General features: G+C 41.1%; 1 protein-coding gene across 1 annotated transcript in view; it reads left to right on the top strand.

Annotated features, from left to right (window-relative positions):
• The first annotated feature begins 1,354 nt into the window (after positions 1-1,354).
• TRAPPC2L (trafficking protein particle complex subunit 2L) overlaps positions 1,355-19,081 on the top strand; it is a 423,767-nt gene continuing 406,040 nt past the window's right edge. The window contains exon 1 of the mRNA XM_069085566.1: positions 1,355-1,358. Within this exon, the coding sequence (XP_068941667.1) occupies positions 1,355-1,358 (4 nt within the window). The remainder of the gene's footprint in view (positions 1,359-19,081) is intronic.

Genomic DNA, 19,081 nt, shown 5'->3' with positions numbered 1-19,081 from the left:
AGACAGAGAGAGAGAGAGAGAGAGAGAGAGAGAGAGAGAGAGAGAGAGAGAGAGAGAATGTTCTTTCTTCTTTGACCAGTTCAGATGAGAGTGAGGTTCAAGTGTTAGTCACTCTCCCCTTTCTTGCTTGTATAAATGCCTACTTGTGCATCCTTGATTATGTGAGACAATTTTCCCTAACCTTACTTTCTATTCCCTGTCCCCTACCCAGTGTATTCTTCTTCCTCCCCCTTTTTCCTTTCTTTTCTTAAAATCATCAAGACATAATAGAACCACTCCCAGACCTTTTCTAATTGGACTACCTCTATGACCCTTGATGATGATAGGAATCAGAAAGGACTCATGTATCGTCTCCCCATATTTGAATATAAACAGTTTATCCTTTTTTCAATCTTTTATCATTTTTATTCATGTTTACCTTTTATTTTTCTCTTTACCCTTGTGTTTGAGCTTCAAAGCTTCTCTTACAGCTCTTGTCTTTTCATCAGAAATGCTTGGAAGTTCTCTATTTAATTAAAAATCCATTTTTAATCCTGTAACATTATATTCAGTTTTGCTGGGTAAGTTATTCTTGGCTGTAAGCTCATATCCTATGCCTTCTAAAATATCATATTCCAGGGTCTCCACTCCTTAATAGTGATGGCTGCTAAATCATGCATGATCCAGATTCTGGCTCCTTGGTACTTGAATTCTTTTTTTCTGAGTGCTTGCAGTATTTTTTTTTACTTGGAAACTCTGGATTTTGACTACAATGTTCCTGGGTGTTTTCATGTTTGTGTTTCTTTCAAGATGTGACTGGTGGACACTAAAAGAGAGACTACTTTGTGATTGAGTTCTGAGGCATAACTCTGCTGTTGCTACTGCCTTCTGAATTTCCTCCTTTCTCCCTACACAGCATAGGACCTCTCAGGAATGCAACTCCCCTGTACAGATCTACTTCTCACTCCATCTTGTATCTGTAACCTGAAACTAAGTAGTGGGTGGCAAAGCTGCCAATTCTCTATCACAGTGATACAATATGGGTCTTCTTTCTCCATATGGTCCTCTTCTTTCTCATATTTGCAGTCTCAACTTGGGCACTGAAATGCTCCTCATGGGACACAAACTTCTGTCTTGACCCCTTCCTCAGTATACACGAAGACATGTCTGTCTGTCCCCTTACACCAAAATGGACTGGACAAATGATTCACTGTGACTTTTTTTCCCCTTTACTTCCCCATCAGTCTGGTGCATTTCCTAGTTCTCTTTGGGGAAGTTTGTAGAGGGGAGTTTGACTGTAACTGCTTCTTTTCACTCTGCCATCTTGACTTCCCCCATGTGCAACTTTTTCTACTATGTCTGGAACATGGAGTACATGGAAGGGGTAAAGTCTAAGAAGATTGGAAAGGTGGGAAATGACCAAGTTGTGAAGGGCTTTAAATGGCAAAAGGAGGATTTTATATTTGATCCTAGAGATAAAAGATAGTCACTGATGTTTATTGAGTAGGGGAGAAGTGTGACATGGTCACACAGACTCTTAGGAAAATCACTTTGGCATTTGAATAGAGGATGACTTTGGAGTGAAGAGAGACTTAAGGTAGGGGGGGATAGCAGCAAGCACCCTAAAATACCCAGGATGGCTGCTAGCACAGGTTCTTAGATCTGCTTCTTAGATCTAAAGGAAAGCAACTCAAAATGGGTTAACAATCTTACTTTAATCAAACATATGTCATTTACCTAGTTCAGAGGAAAATGTCAGCACCCTGAGCTTCAGAGAATACAAACAGAAGTTACAAGCAGACAAAAAAAAATACAGAGAAACAGACCAGCAGACATGGCTTCCATCTGTCTGACCATTACATCCATACCTAGTTAGTTACCAGAGAGGGAAGCACCAACATCTGGGTTTTCAAAGCTGAGGGGCTCAATAGCTGCCCAGAGTCTCATCTAGCCAAATTACACAACTCTTCCCAAAGGGAGCCCCAAAGCAAAACCTCACATCAGAGAAAATATAGCCTTCTCCTGGGTCAGAGAATGTCACAACCCTCTTGACCCACTGCTCAATCACAATGTAACAAGGTGTGGGTCTTCCTGAAAAACAAGCCTCCCGCCAGAGGCTCCAGGTGACCACATTCAGCCTATTAGGGGGCAGAGTATATTTTCAAATCAGGAAAGGTTTTCAGATTCACTTAAGCCTATCAAGGGGCCAAGAGGCAGGGAAGATCTTCAGATTCCCATTACAGGGGGCTAATTAGGAAGCTATTGATATAGTCCAGGTGAGAAGTGATGAGGGGCTATACTAGGGTCATGATGAGAGCAGTTTGATTTCCATATGTTCCACTGAGATCCTCATGTCAAGAGAAATGGAGGAGAGTTCCCAACACATTGGGTGAACTCCTTATATCAAACTTATGGAAGAATGTGAACAAGAACACACAGGAAGGCTGTGATCAACATCACTGGAGGGAATGACAATGTCTCTAAGACCATAGATCCCTTGGAGCATTTGAGTATCTTTTTTCTCATTTTTTTCATCTAGTTTTACATTTATTTTTCTTTTCTCTAGTCAGTCAATGGGCTAACTATAAACTCACAATAGCAACAAGTTGATTCTGTTTGTTCAACTATAATCAGCATTATTTTTTTTGTGCTGTTATTCGGGGAACAACATATCCAATGCCTTATGATTTTTCCTTTCATGATATATAGGCATGAGGCTTCTGTGTAGTCTACAAGCCTTTAGTGCCTTTTGTATCTGTCTTCTGAACCATGTTTTCTGACATTTTTCACTGTAAATCCCTATGCTTAATTTTGTAACAAACAGATGATCACCTAATTCGGAAGATGTTATTAAGTTCTTCATAGGATTTCTCTATTTTTCATCCTTTTCAGCAGATGTTAGCAGCTAGGCTGGAAATGTTTTCATTTTGCAAATGTTTTCTTGAACCATATAATACATGATGTTTCTTGTTGCATTTGGACCTAGAGTAAGACCTGATCCTTCTAACTCCTTTCCTTGCCTCTCCAGGGGAAACTTGTTAGCCATCCTTCCAACAAACTGAAACTTCCTTGGTTTTCTGGCTTCACTTATGACAAGAATGTCAATGTGTCCACTCATTTGTTACTAACAAGAATCTTCCATTTAAAGCACTCAAAGGTAAGTTAATGCACATAGATGATCTAAAAGCTTTGTGATATTGGCCTCCTTTGCCACTCTACCCCTGTTATCTCCAGAAGAAATAGGAGGTGCCAAATAGGACTGATGGCATTTTGAGTTTTTCTTTGTTTCATAGTGGCACTGGAGCATCTGGATTTAAATCATATCACTAACTACTTACCACCCATATGACTTTGGGCAAATAAACCTCTTTGGTTCTCAGTTTCCAACCCTGTAATAAAAAGATTGGACTAGATGGCCTCTGAGTTTCTTTTCTAGCTTTAGACCTATGATTCTATGTTTTTAAGGGTTGTCATGGCCAAAGGATTCACAACTAGGTCAGCCTGTTGGTGGTGAGCCTTGCTATACTATTAGGTTGGGTATTCCATAGGAAGTAGACATGGTCTATGACCAGGACTTTACCTGAAACCTTTCCAGTATGATAGAACCTACTAGAGTTTATACTTTCTTGGTATAATATTTTCTTTAAAAAATGTTTATTGAATTTAGCAAGGTAATAATAAAATCACCCTGTATCTGTTTCCTTCTGAATTTTCTTTGTGAGTGTATTTAAATATTTTGTTGATGTTCTTTTCTTTTTGAAAAATTTATTATTTATTCATTTTTAACATTCGTTTAAAAAAAACTTTGAGCTCCAAATTCTCTCCTTTCTTTCTTTCCCTTCCCCTACCCTTTGTGAAGGTAAGAAATTTCACTGCTATAATCTTCAAGGACCCATGATTACTTCCAAACCATTATGAGGCATCAGAGTAGGATTTTATGGAAGTAATAGTTTTGCTGTTGTTCAGGCATTTTCATCAGTCATATTTGACTCTTCATTTGGGGTTTTCTTGGCGAAGATACTGAAATGATTTGCCATTTCTTTCCCCAACTCATTTTACAGAAGAAGAAACTGAGCAGACAGGGTTAAGTGTCTTGCTCAAGATCCCGTTGACTAGTAAGGGTCTGAGGCTAGTTTTGAACTCAGGAAAATGAGTCTTCCTGACTTTAAGCCAAATATTCTATCCGCTCTGCCATCTAGTTTCCCTGGTAATAGTATAGGTCACAGGGGTGGGGAACCTACAACCTTGAGGCCACATGTGACCCTCTAGGTCCTCAAGTGGGCCCTTTGACTGATTCCAAACTTCACAGAACAAAAAATTTGTTCCCCTCCCCTGGTATAGGACAATACATATGGGAGATGAGATTAGATACTATACAGATAGCATACTTGTGTAGATAGTATAGGGAAAATGCATGAATTAAGAAGGCAAACTGACCAGGCTTCATTGAATTGAATCTTTTGCTGGGCCTTGATTTATGTATAAAATTTGTATCATCAGAAGAATTGGTTTCTGTCATAATCCTATGTATTTTATTTCATGCATTTGAAAACATTATTCTAAGAAGATGGCCATAGACTTCAGCTGACTTCCAGAGGGCTCCATAACACAAAAAGGTTAAGAATCCTTGAAATGGAGGACTTTCAAGATTTCTTATGAAAAGACTTCAGAGCTGAGTAGGAACTTTGAAATACAAATGTAAGAATCAAGAGAATCCTAAAAAGGTAAATTTATTTGAGCAATTAGAAGTGGCTGTAGGATGATGTAGTGCTAATGTTCTAATGGGGGAGAAGAAATGTGTCCCTTTAGAACTTTAATATCTTCAAATAACTGAGAGAGTTAAATAAGAAAAATTGATTCTTTTTTGAGTGCTGTAAGAGGGAAAAGAAAAGGAATGGATATACTAGTATAGAAAACTGGAAGAAGTGGATAGATCTTGATATTTCTCATAATTGGGGTACACAAGAAGAAAAGTATACAGACATCAGAAAGGGGTTGGGGGATCTGGCATGAGATGAAGCTGGCTCTTATCTGAAACAAAGGAAAGCTGAACCCAAACACACAGACGGGTGTAGAAATATATCAAACACAAAAGGGGACAAACAAACAGGGACAGAGATGATTAAGAGGGAAGAGGAAATAGTCACAAGTCAAACAAAATTTCTGGTCCTTGAGGAAGGGATTAAAGTAAGGGGGAAAGAAATAACTAGCTTCTGAGGGATACCTATTAATTGAGAAATGGTTTAACAAATTTGGGTATGGGAATGTAATGGGATATTATTGTATTGCAAGAAATGATGGAAGTGTGAACTGATTCAGAGTGAAGCAAATAGTGAAGTGAGAGAATACTTTGGGTTTGTTTGCTTTTTTTTGTAAATAGAATTTTATTTTTTTCCCAATTACATGTAAAGATAGTTTTCAACATTCATTTTTTATAAGATTTTTAAGTTCCAAATTTTTTCTCCCTCCCTCCATCCCATCCTCCCTCTCCAAGATGGCAAGCAATCTGATACAGATCACACATGTGCAATCATGTAAACATGTTCAAGAGAATAATTTATAAAAGGACAACATCATGCAGAAAAACTAATGTGGAAAGACTTTAGAACTCCAATCAATGCTATTGCATTGATTGAAATGCAATTGCTATCACACCAACCATGTCTCTAGAAGACCTATAATGAAGCATGTTATAGAATGGTGTTAGAGTCAGGGTTCAGAGAGAGAAATACACTTTTGGACATGGCCACTGGATTCCTTGTGGGAAGATTTGTTTTGCTTGACTATGATTTTTTTTTTTTTTGCTTTTTGGAGGGCAATTGGGGTTAAGTGACTTGCCCAAGGTCACATGGCTATTTTTGTGTTAAGTATCTGAGGCTGGATCCGAACCCAGGTCCTCCTGACTCCAGGGCTGGTGCTCTATTCACTGTGCCACCTAGCTGCCCCCATGATTTTTTTATTATGCTAGGTTTCCCCCCTTTCTTTGAGTTTTTAATTGGTGATTAAAAAAAACAACTAGAGTTTGTTTTTTTAAATGCACAGAAGGAAGTTCAGAAGGAGGCACAAATAAGCTGGACAGTTTTAAAGTGATTTCTGGAATTAAATACTTTTTTTAAGCAAAAGGAATAAAATGGGGTTTTATATGCAATTCTGTTTTTTGGGTTCTGCTGTGTATCTGGAAATGCAATTTTTGATATGTGTATAAAGTCAGAATTAAAACACTTTTTAAAAAAAGAGAGATCATCGGTAACTTTGAAGAGAGCAGTTTCAGTTGAATGATGAAGTTGGAAACCAAAGGCAGGGATGGGGAATAAATGAGAGGAAAGGAAGTGGAAGTGCTACTGGGGTGAGGGAGTGGCCCCAGGTTCTAGAGAGACTGGAAATCCCAAGCTTAAAGAGGAAAGGGGAATCCCTTTGTCCCTGGTCCCTTCCAAGGCCATTAAAATGTAGGGAACGTGAAGAGCTTATAGTCTAGTTAAGGAAATGGCAAAAACACAAAGTAATGTGTCAAGACAGTAAAGGCAACAGTACAAAAGGTGTCACCAGAAAGTAGGGGATTTAAATTGGTTTCTGGATGGTATAGACCAGTGGTCTCCAAAGTTGGGGGGTGGAATGAGTGCTCCCCACTCCCTGGCAACCCTGGTCTGAGAAGGTGGAAGGATGAGTCTGCATCCCACCCTCCCTGAAACAGCCAACCCAACACAAGCACGCCTGTCCTTATCCTTCAAGACCCTCCCATTTGCTTCCTCCCCCTTCCATGCAAGCAACCAGCCTGCCCACTTCCGTGTGGGCTTTCCCATCAGGGTTGTTACCCTTCGCTCTTATTGCCTCATGGTCTCTGCACACTGGGGCGAGGGACTGATGAGGACAGCCCTGCTTCTCTTCTTCATTTTTGGTAGGGCAGAATAGGGTGAATTGTAAGCTGCACCCCAGATCTTGTTCCATTATTGGTCTTCCCAAGTCTACCCCCTTCCAGACTTCCCTATCACTGACCCCAGTCCTTCTGTCACCCAGGCTTACAACTTCAATGTTGCCTTTAACCCTCGCTCTCCTTCACCTCGAGTTTCCAAATCAGTTGTCAAAGCTTGTCCTTTCTGTGTCCTCAGCACCTCTCACATATGGTCTCTTCCTTCTATTCACACAGCCTCTATCCTGGACTATATTGTAATATCTTCCTAACTGGTCTCCCTGCCTCATGTCCAGGTGGTACAGCTAGGTGAGGCAGCTAGGTGGCCCAAGGGATAGAGCTCTGGGCCTGAAATCAATGAGACCTCCAACCACAGACACTTACGAGCTATATGACCCTGGACAAGTCACTTAAGTTCTGTCCACCTCCGTTTCCTCAACTATAAAATGGAGATGATAATAGCTAATATTATAGATATTAATAATAATATATTAATTATAATAATATAGATGATAACTAATAATAATAGATAATAATTCCCATGGTTATTGTGAAGATTAAATAAGACAATTTGGAAAGCACCTAGCACACAGTAGGTGCTTAATAAATGCTTCTTCCCTCTGACCCAGATCTAATCTTTCCTATGTATTTGCATAGTTCACACTGTTCCTTTAAAAAATTATCAACATTTCTTTATGCACTTCAGTAGTAGTTTCTTCCACTTTTAGATTCCATAAATAGCTGTCCCTTAGATTAGCTTCATAATTTTCTTACTATAAATGGGAACAAGGGATAGGGAAAGAATTTGAAATTTTACTTTGATTCATTTTGTTTGTGACTGAATGGGACAGTACTGAGAATGTATAGTCTGACGTGGAACAAGGGAGCCTCTGAGAGGAGCAGCAGATTCTCAAGAATGGATGGGTAGTTGAGGGTATTTCAGCCTTAACAAATATCAGAAGACAAGGAGTCAATCAAAAGAAGGTCAAGTTGAGAAAGAGCAGTAAAGATCTTTTAAAGTGGAAATATTAGGGGCGGCTAGGTGTTGCAGTGAATAGAACACTGGCCTTGGAGTCAGGAGGACCTGAGTTCAAATTTGGCCTCAGACATTTAACACAAAAACTAGCCGTGTGACCTTGGGCAAGTCACTTAACCCCAATTGCCCTCCAAAAAAGCAAAAAAAAAAAAGTGGAAAGATTATGAAACTTGGTTTTAAGGAAGACAAACAAATAAGATGTTAATGACTATTTAGGAGAAAATTAGATAAGATAAATTAGAATTCTGGTCCCTGGAGAAGGATCAGAATTCAATAAATCCAAAGGAGAGGCAGATCTATTCCTTAGGGGACCATCATGGTTGGAGTATAGGAGAATTCATCTAGAATCTTTGTTCCTGCCTTAAGCCATTTCGCAATGATTCTCCCCTTAAAATGCTATGTAACACTTCTCATGTGAAATTGTATATTAGTTACTTAGGTTGGTATATTATTTTCTCTCCTAAATTGCAAGATCCTTGAGGGCAAAGACCATTCCAGAGCTAAACTTTGTTCTCTTTCAGTAAGGGGAAAGACAGGAAAGACTGTCTTATGGTACAGACAAAATAAGATGTATCAACTACAGTAAGAATGTCTGTCTCTTTTAGAGAAACCAATAATCAATTTAATTATAAAAATGAAAGAATAAATTACAAATTCAGACCTTTTACTGAAAATTCGAATACATTAGACAGGTAGATTGCAGTCCTTTCATGCACTTGAGTGGAACCCTAGGTAATCCCAACACTGAGTCTGTTTGGAGGGTCTTAAGGAATTCTGAAATGTGAATACCAATGGAACCAGTGGCCCACTCAGCCCTACATTGGAACCTCAAGCTCAGCTGCCTTTAGGTTACAGAACTTGGTACCTCTCCCCAAAATAGCTTATGATGCTGGTGTGCAAGGAGGTTTGGGACCCTTCAAATTACAGAGCATGAAAGGCAAGGGTCTGGAACTATGGGGCCATTTTGTCAGCAGAGGTCAAGTATTAGAAGCTACTTTAATGCAGGAATTTTATCCCAACCCATAGCTAGAATGTTCATCTTCATTGATCTGTCCTTTGTCCTCTTTCCTCCCTTTTTATTCTCCACCCCTCCCCCCCATACTCTCAAACCTAGTCAACAACATATTTTGGATATTCTCCTATCAACACTCCCATAAAACTTTGCCTTTTCCTATCACTAAGAGTACTTACTATCTGATAGTCTTTGCTTGTTTTCATAACCTCTCCATCAATCGGTATGATAAAAGAGGGCCACCTTTTCACCATTACGATGAATGAGCTGGACAATTTCAGAGGAAAATTTTTGCTGTTGCTGTTTAATCATTTCAGTCATGTCTGACCCTTCCTGATTTCATTTGGGGATTTCTTAGCAGAGATACTAGAGTGGTTTGCCATTTCCTTCTCCAGCTCATTTGACAGATGAGGAAGCTGAGGCCAAAAAGGTTGAGCAATTTGCCCACATAGCTAGTAAGTGTCTGAGACCAGATTTGAACTCAGGAAGGGGAATCTTCTTGACTTCAGGCCAGGCACTCTATCCACTCTGCCACCTAGCTGCCTTATCAGAAGAAACTAGGAAGACCTTTATGAATGGAGGCAGAGCAATGGAAAAGAAGTGAACTAGGAAAACAATTTATGGAATGATAACATTATAGAGAGAAGCTACTTTAGAATTCTGATCAACACGATGATGAACTGCCAATCCAAAGGAAGAAAGATGAAACACACCATTCACTTCTCAACAGAGGTGATGAAATTACATTGCAGAAAGAAACATACATTTGTGGATGTGGCTAAAGTGGGAATTTGGCGGTTTTGGACTATGTAGATTTACAATGAGAGATTTTCTTTTTAATTTGTTTAATGGGGGAGGCAGTAGGAGAGACAGATCAATTTTTTAAAAAAATACTTGTTACTTGAAAAATAAACAAAATAAAAGCCCACCCAACCCTGTTAGGTAATTGGAAATCCCATCTTCCCAACAAGAAGCCATCATATGAGTATGATGTCATCTCAGAAGAAAGGACTGTCTTGTCAAATATAATTAATAAACTGTGTGGTATCCTCTGCATATTAACAACTTTCCAAAACAAGGAGCCCTAAACACCATCATTTACTGTACACACACTGCTGTGGAAGCTGGTGAAGTATTGCCCTGCCTGCTCTCCTCTGCCAGCTCAGCATTTGCATTGGTATTTTTATATTCTAGTCACTCACAGCGGAAAGTATTTCCCCCAGTGAGAAACACAAGCACACACAACCCACCCCCATGCAGGCGCACACATACGCATATGTACGTACTCGCACATGGCCTCCCAGATAAATATATCCTGGGCTTGATTCACTCTGTCTGTCTAAATATAGGAGTCTGGCTTCCACCTGCCTCGTGGGACTGTTATTGATGACTAGAGCCCTTGCTGAAGAGCGAGCAGATTTCTTTCCAAGGATGGGAAGAAGTCATAATTGTCACATCCCAAGGGAGGAAAAAATAAAATCATTATTTAATAGATCTTTCCGTTTTACCCCTGGTGAAGGAGAACCTCCTAATTTCTTTGCCAGTCTTGTGCCCCTTGTACATACTTGGTACACTCTTTTCCTATGTAATTTCCATTATTACCCCTTTTCTCTCATTTTTCATTGCAAACTTTGAAGCATTCTCGGATGGCATCCCTGGCTGTTGGCTGCTCTCTCTAGCTGGTATGTATCTTTACAGAGGGAGAAGTGTTGTTCATTTTGTGGGATGAGGAATGAGAGATCTGGGTAAGACCCAGGCACTTCTTTAGGGCTAAAGTCTTTGGACCACCCTTAAAAGAAACTTGAAGAATAAATAGCAGGAAAGGAATCGTTTCTCTCTGGCTACCTGGGCTGGCTACCTGGGAGGAGAAAAGAAAGTCAGTGATGGAAAGAGGATATAGTTCAGCAGCCTTTCCCACTGTATATATTTTAAATACTTGAGTATTTAAGTAAGTACTTAAATAATTTAAATACTTGAGGATAAAGATTCCCTAGGGTTGAGTTGCTAGTTTAAAAAAGAAATTTTAAAACAGTGAGAAAGGACAATAAGAATTTGACATTCCAAGGAAATTAAGGTATGTCCCTTTTCTGTGGCTATAGATAAGGACTATAGGATTTTTGACACACAGAATCCTACATGTAGAGCTGGAAGGGACCTCAGAGACCACATAGTCCAACCTCCATATTTTACAGATGGGGAAACTGAGGCAGAAGTTTGGTTTTTTTTTTTTATTTGCCCATGGTTGTACAGGTCGTATGAACTAGAATTTAAACCTAGTTTCCTTTGCCTCCAAGTCCAGAGTCTTTCCACTATACTAAACAGCTGAATTAGGATAACAAAATGTTGAAGCTGGAAGAGACCTTAGTTTGGGGAGTTGGGTTGGGTTTTTTTTTTCCTATGTTAGATGCAAGGGTCTGGAAATCCCACTCCTTCTTTCCCTTACATCATCCATAGTAAAAGAGCCCTACCCAGGGCTCAGCTGATGGCCTTGTAGACTATTGCACGAGGCCCTGACCAGGAGCCAGCTGAGATCTCAAATAGCTCAATTGGCTTGGGGGTGGGGAAGGGAGATTTATGAGAGCCAGCTCTTGCCTGTGGCAGGAAACAGACACAACCAGAGTGGTCTGAAGAGCAAAAAAGAGTTGAGTTTTTGAAGTTAGTGTTTACATGACCATTTAAATTTGTCTTCATTATTTTTCTTAAAATTCTAACCTTGAGGTTAGTAGCATCATCCCTTTTTTACAGATAAAGAGGCCAAGGCTCAGGGGACTGAGCTGACCTGTCAACCACAGACATGAGAATAGAAGGAAAGAAAAATTTAGCGCTCTGTCTTTGGGGCACAAATCTGCCAGAAATAAATTTATTAAATAAATTCATTTTTAAGAATCAGAGAGAGAGAGAGAGAGAGAGAAAGTCCATCTTGCCTTTGAAAATCTCTCCGTGTCCAGGCCATTTCCCATATATAATTTATGGGGCTCAAGAACAAAGTCAAAATTCCACAATCAACATTAAACAGGAGAACAAAGCTTTGGCAATAGTTTTGATCCGTTAAACAGAACAATAGTAACTTAACTTTCATTGAACCCTGTGAAATCATTTCCCTATTTCAGTGAAGGCATGGGGAAAGGGCTACTGACTTACTTAAGTGGATCAATCAAGTTGTCTTGCTTTGTCCGGTCACCATCCTAATTCTATCTTCTGGGAGAAGAAAGCTCATCAATGAAATTTGGGGTTGTTTCCCTTTAGAAGTGAAAAGAATGTTTAAAAGATTTTAGACTAGGATATTAAGTTTTACATTCAAATGAGACCAGGGACTTTAGACAAAGACACTGAGAAATAGGTTGGACCCACTGAATACCTCTGTCCCCTTTACACTGTGTCTCCCCCCTTTTCCTCTAAGGGAGAGCATTTCAAAGGTGAGGACCTGTAAAGGAGACATGTAGAGTCAGCTCTGTCCCTTTCCTGATCTCCTTCCAATCTTGGCAGCCCAGGTGCTCTCCCTGAAATGTCCTGCTGTCCACATAGTAATGGAGGCCTGGAAACTTATATTGTTCCACTGAGCTTTGCCAGAAAGCTATACTTAGCAATATGACTAGAGGACAAGGGTGGGTTTTCTGGGTATAGCTAGTAATAAGGGGAGGATTTTCAAAGTTCACCAAACATTTATGAAGAACATAATTTGCAAGAACTAGGCACTAGGTGTTAGGGATACAAGGACAGTACCTACTATGTGCCACTCAACGTGTTAAGCACTGAGAAAACAAAGGCAAAAGCCATTTTCTACCCCTAAGAAGCACACAATTTAATGGGGGAGACAACAAAATCAATATGTAAAAACAATCTATAAACAGGATAAATAGGAAATAATTTAGAGGGTGAAGTCACTAAAATTAAGAGGGGTTGGGAAAGGCTTTTAGAAGACAAAGTTTTAGTTAGGACTTGAAGGAAGCCAGGACTCAGAGATGAGGAAGAAGGGCATTCCAGGCACAAGGGGACAGCCTGTGGACCTATTGGTAAGTTACCTCAATTTTTTCTGTAAAATATGATGTAAGATTCTCAGCTGAGAGGGTAAGGGGAGGGAGAGCCATGTGAAGTCTGAAGGATGAAGAGATTTGGAAAAGCCAAGGTGCTGAATGGTATAATGAATTAGAGAGGTGTAGAAGGATTGCCTAGCAGCAATGAGGGACCAGTAGAGGTTAGGTAACATAAATTTGTAGTAGACCAAGTCAGAACAGTGTGTGATTTTCTCTACCTTCATTCAGCAACACATGTATAGATAGAAGACAGTGGATGATGGGAGTGATCCAAGGCTGAGACTTGGCAGAATACAGTCATAATATGATATCAAAAGTCATGGAATAGATGAAGAGCTGGGTTTGTTGTTAGAAGGCAGAGGGAGGGGGAAAGTCAGTATTTCATGATTGGATAAGTTAGTTTCTAAGTTCATGAACATGGAGTGGTGTATTTGTGGGTGATGACAAGATCAAAGGTATAACCATTTCCACAAGTGGCTGAGGCAGGGTGAAGGAGTAGATTATGAGAAATAAGTACATTGAGGAATTGGGAGGTTAGAATGTTTGAGGAGTATCAGTATGAGGGCAAGAGTTGAAGAGGAGAGAAAGATTGTGAGCCAAGTATTGAACTCATTGAGGAAGGAAAGAAAGTGCCTGTGAGGTCTATAGATGACAGTACAAGGAATTTGATTGGGTGGTAGATGTGTAGTGTATGAATCTCAAAGGAGGAGAGGTTACTGAATAATGGTGGTAGGGGGAGATCCTGGAAGTGGCAATGAGGAACAAAGAGCATTCCAATTCCCCCACCTTGACCAATGAGCTGAAAGGAGTGAGTGAAAGTGTAGCCAGGACTAGAAAGGGTGATCATGGAGACTATGCCATCAGAAGGGAGCCAGGTCTCAGTGAGAGACAAAAGATGGGAGGGTGGAAAAGAAAAGATTTAAGATGAAAGCAAATGTGTTGCTTATGGAGCAAGCGTTCCAGAGGGCACAGTGGAATGTTGGTTTGGACTAGGGAGAGGTGGTGTTGAGGGGAATAGAGATGAGGAATAGAGTAGTAGAACATAGGAAATGGGGTTTGGATGGTGACCTACAGGGGTTCAGAATCACTAGAATGTAGACAGTATGACCAGGCGGGAGTTTGTTAATCATTAAATGAAAAATTTAGAGAGATTTTCAAAGCATTGTGACCTAAGATTGGAGTTCCTTTCAGCCTCAGGCAGTTCAGGCAAAGGACTGAAACTGGGATAGAAGGAATGGTGATACTATCATTCTCCAAGGAAGGAGATCAGGATGGAAAGTTGGTGGAATGATTCTCTCTCCCTACACCTCAGCCACAGGAAGTTGGTATGGAGATAGGCAAGACATGCATGGAGTATGATGTCCACATCTCTACTTCCTGTGCCCAAGGGAGGCTGGAAATCAAACAGGAGACCTGTGTGGCATGGTGGAAGTTAGCTTCAAGGAGCTTACATTCTAGCAATATGCATGTGGTATATGTGTATGTGTGCATGTGTGTATGTGTGTGTGAGGGAGAGACAGAGAGAGAATGAGTGGGATGAGGGAGAAAGGCAGAGACAAAGACAGAGGGAGAAGAGAGGGGAGAAAGACAGCATGTACCTAGATTTGTATATTATGTATGTAGGTAATTTAAGGAAGGAGGGAGCATTTATAAGCCAAGGGATCAGACAGAGGAGATTGGTAACAGGCACTGAGCCTTGTGAAGGAAGATAAGAATTCCAAAAGGTGGAGAGAGGAGGGAATGCATTCCAGACTTTGGGGGTGGGGGTGTGAACAGGGTAATATGTATTAATGCATACAGGTGAGAGACCAAATGTTGAGTTTAGGAAGCAACTAGATTGACTGTGCAGAAAACTCAAAATGTAATCACAAGCTGTTAACAAGGTATGAAACTAACCATATTAATTGTAAAAGTGTTGGGGGCAAGTAGGCAGCACAGTGGATAGAGCACCTGCCCTGAAGTCAGAGGGACCAGCCTCAGACCTTTGACATTTACTAGCTATGTGACCCTGGACAAGTCACTTAACCCCAATTTCATCACCGAAAAAAAAAATGAAAAGTATCTCTAATCCCTGATCCTTTTTTGAGTTATATGCACCTTTCTCTGAGTGCATCAGAAGGGATGATCACATTAGCTGACAAAAGATGGTAACCTCCAGAGAGCCTTTAAAAGCTAATTTGTGAGTTTAGGGGACATTGATCCTGCAAAAGGGGTGGGGGAATTGGGGAGGAAAGGAATTTCTTTGACCCTTTGGCAGTAAAGAAATTGGCCTGACAGTCAACAAACACTTATTAAGCCCCTACTATGTTCCAGGCACTTTGCTAAATTAGGGACACAGAGAAAGACAAGAGAGACCAAGCTGTCAAGAAGCTGACAATCTAATGGAGGACAACTACCGTGTTTCCCGATAATAAGACCTATCCCAAAAATAAGCCCTCCCCCGAAAATAAGCCCTATTGAGATTGCTACTGTAGTGAAGGTGATCCCCTGCGCTATGCGCTACGTTACGGTACCCTCTGTATGCACCGTCCCCCCCACCCCCCGTGAAACGCACGCCGCGCTCCGAGCTGCATCCAATCAGAGCTGTAGCAGTGAGCGCGTCATCCTGTTCTTCCCCAGTGATTTGCTTATTGAATAAAGGTACATTTTTTTGTTCACATTTACCTGTTTATTAAAATTGCTGTCAATGTTCATTAAAATAAGCCCTCCCCTGAAAATTACCCCCCTGGTGCTTTTCTGTCCAAAAAAATAATAAGACAGTGTCTTATTATTGGGGAAACACAGTATGTGCAAACAAGCTACATAGAAGATAAACCGGAAATAATCAACAGAGGAAGGACACTAGAAATCAAGGGGCTCACAAAAGTCTTCCTGGAGAAAGTAGGATTTTAGCTGGGAAGCCAGGAGGGAGAGGTGAGGAGATAAAGAATTCCAGCCCAGAAAATGTCTAGAGTCAGGAGATGGAGTATGTTATGTGAGTCAACAGTTGGGTCACACAAAGGACTACACGACAAGAGAAAGAATTTTCAGGGCCTTTGTATTGTGAATTGTTGTGAATTGCCTGGGCACATATGCCCCTTACTCATCTTCTTCACTGCCATTATACTCTAAGAATGTGCCTACTGTTCCCATGAATGTAATGTATATTTGTGTGCCCCAAGACGATAAAGGAATTTTTTTGTAGCAATAGTTCCTATCATACAACCTTATTAAATGCCTTTGCTAAGAGTTAATAGTGTCTACTGGCTGATTGTTAATGGGGAACAAACTGATGGGGGTTTGGAGTCCATAGTGTTAGACAAACAGTCTTATCTCTAGAAAGCAATGTAACGATCTATCTTCTAGGGACCTAATTCACACATTCAAGTGCAAGCTGGGGAAACACCTAAGAGGTGGGGCTACAACTACAACATAGAGAGCCATCTAGAAAATCCATGGAAACTATGATATTTACAGGACCCCCTGAGGTTCTTGGAAATGGGGGCGTGACCTTAGCTGGTAGTTAGCTTTCAGAAAAGAAGCTTCTATCTGAAAAGTGTAGGGTAGGGAAGAGGGTCTTGAAAGCTAAGGGTGCTCCCCTTTCCCTCCCTGGTCCCCATCAAAGAAACCCTGGATTTCTGGTGTGTATCTATAGAAATGCTTCTCTTCTACCTTTCTTCCAAGAAAGGTTCTCATCCCAAACCATCCCCAATATTAATTATCCCCTGGAGCAAGATACTCCTCCTGTGCTGAAAAGCTTTTATTCTTTTCTGTAGCTCAAGCTCTCACTGTGTCCTGGTGGCCCTAATGTTGTCCAGACCAAATTGAGTTCTAACTGAAACATCTTTTTCTTTCCTTCCAGATTCCAAAAAAGCCCCAGTCCTTACCCCACCTTCAGGTTAGAATGAGTAGTACAGGCTGCTCTGCTAATGTCCCCTTGCAGTAATTTGAGTCATGACAAGAATTTCCCTTGGAGAGCAAAATGGAATCACAGAGTGAGGAGAGAGGGGTTAAAATGGAGAGAATACAAATGGCCTGGAGGGAAAGAAAAGGGCAAGTCTGTGAATTTATTTCAATAAAAGGCTTGGGACACTGTCCCCTCTAAGGAAGAGGACTGAGCAAGAATAGCTGGTAGCTAGGGAACCTAGGGTAGGAAGACCAGAGAGGAGGGAGATATGGTAGGAGTCCCAGAGCTAAGAATGATCCAGGGACCTGGTAGGGAGGCCCAATTGCTGTTGATAGCTTCACTCTGGCTTACTCTAAGTGGAAAATCTCATTCATTCATTACATATCAATTCTCACCCTGGCTTTAAAGATTGGCAAACTTCCACCATCTCTCCTTACCCCCCTGCCAACCTACCATCTACTCCCCTGACCTCCCTGCCAACCTGGAGTTAAATATAAAAAGCATTTTCCATGGGAAAATATTTGGCTTTATTTTAGGCCTGTGAAATTCTCCTCCTCCATGCCTAACAGGTGCAATGGCTTCATTTAGATTTTGGAACCCCAAAATAGATCACAATTTACAATATAGCTTCCTTTAGGCATCTGGCCTCTATTTGTAATCCTCCTTTAAGCCACCCCTCTCTTAGTATATAAATATTGCTTGGGCTTTGCCTTTTTGCTGGGGAATGGGAGATAACATCATCAGCAAGGTTGGGGGAAAGGGCCTCTTCTCACCCTCGGGAAGTCTGATCTGTTCCACTAACAAAGCTAAGCTCTAGGGTAAATGGCTTTGGTGAGCAGTTCAAGGAGGGGGATTACTCTGTTAGCGCAGAGATGAGCCCCACAAAGGCTCCATGGCCTTTGGCTCACAGGTCCCACATTACCCTCCTTTTACCCTGACCTGTAATAATAGAGATGCACTCTGGACTGAAGGAGGTAGAGGGGGGGAGTAGAGGAATCCGTGTTCAGATAAAAGAAGTGAGAGTCGAGGCATATTGAAGGAGAAGGCTTCAGGAAATCTCCCAAGGCCCTTCTAGTGAATTCTAAAATTTGCCTTTGCTTATTCCAGATGGGCTTGGTCTCCTTGTGGCCCTTTGCAGATGAGGGAAGTAGCATATCTGGAAAGGCGACAGATTACTGATGCCGTAGGGATGTGACTGTCTTCCAATGATGCTTTTGTGCCGTTGCTGGCCTCCACACATCTCCACCTGAAGTCTCTGCCAGATGCTGCCAGGCATAATCCCACCTGGCATTTCAATTCGATTTAACATTTATTAAGCACTTACTATGTGTGCAGCCTTGTGCTAAACTGCTGCAGGGGATACAAAAAGACAGCCCCTGTCCTCAGGGAGCTTACAATCTAAGGGGGGAGACAACATAAAAACAAATACATACAAAGCAAGCTCTATACAGGAAAAATAGGAAATAATTAACAGAGGGCAGGCACTGGAATTGAGAGGGTTGGGCAAGGCTTCCTGGAGAAGGGGGGATTTGAGTTGGGACTTCAAGGAAGCCAGGGAGGGCGTGTCTGTGGAGCTCCTTGTGCTTCTGACTTCAGCCAAGGTCCTTGTCTGTAATGCTGTCTCACTACAGCCCACGGTGAGCAGCCCATAGTCTCTCAATTTTAATCTCTGAAGGCTAAACTCTAGCTGATTGTTATGTAAGTAAAGGCTATTTACCTAATTAATAACTAATAACTCTGGGGTTTGGGGGTTTCCAAGTTATATTTTTCACTCCTAAGACATTTTAGTCTCCTGTTGAGAAAAAAATCTTAGGGAAAGTCACAAAAGCAAGCCAAGTCCAGGAGGGAAGGTCATTGTCTCTCTTAGCAGCCTAACACTGGCCTTGTATGGAGCCAGGAAAGCCTGAGAAGGCTCTAATCTTACCCATACACCAGGATGGAGGATCCCTGAGTCCCACCACCATCCCTCCATTAGAACATGAACTCCTCAAGGACAAGAACTGTTTCAGTTTTGTTTTTGTATTGTCGGTGCAATGCACGAACAAGATAGAAACTTTTGTTGTTGTTTGGTCGTTTCAGTCAAGTCTGACTCTTTGTGACTCCATTTGGAGTTTTCTTGGCAAAGATACTGGGGTGGTCTGCTATTTCCTTCTCCAGCTCATTTCACAGATGAGGAAATTGAAACAGGGTAAAATGACTTGCCCAGGGTCACACAGCTACTAAGTGT

Source organism: Petaurus breviceps, unplaced genomic scaffold, assembly GCF_028583685.1.
Source record: "Petaurus breviceps papuanus isolate PSGF00001 unplaced genomic scaffold, PetGlider_PUasm1.0 176, whole genome shotgun sequence".
NCBI lineage: Eukaryota > Metazoa > Chordata > Mammalia > Diprotodontia > Petauridae > Petaurus > Petaurus breviceps.
Note: the sequence above shows the minus strand (reverse complement) of the source record. Positions and strands in the feature narration are given on the sequence as shown.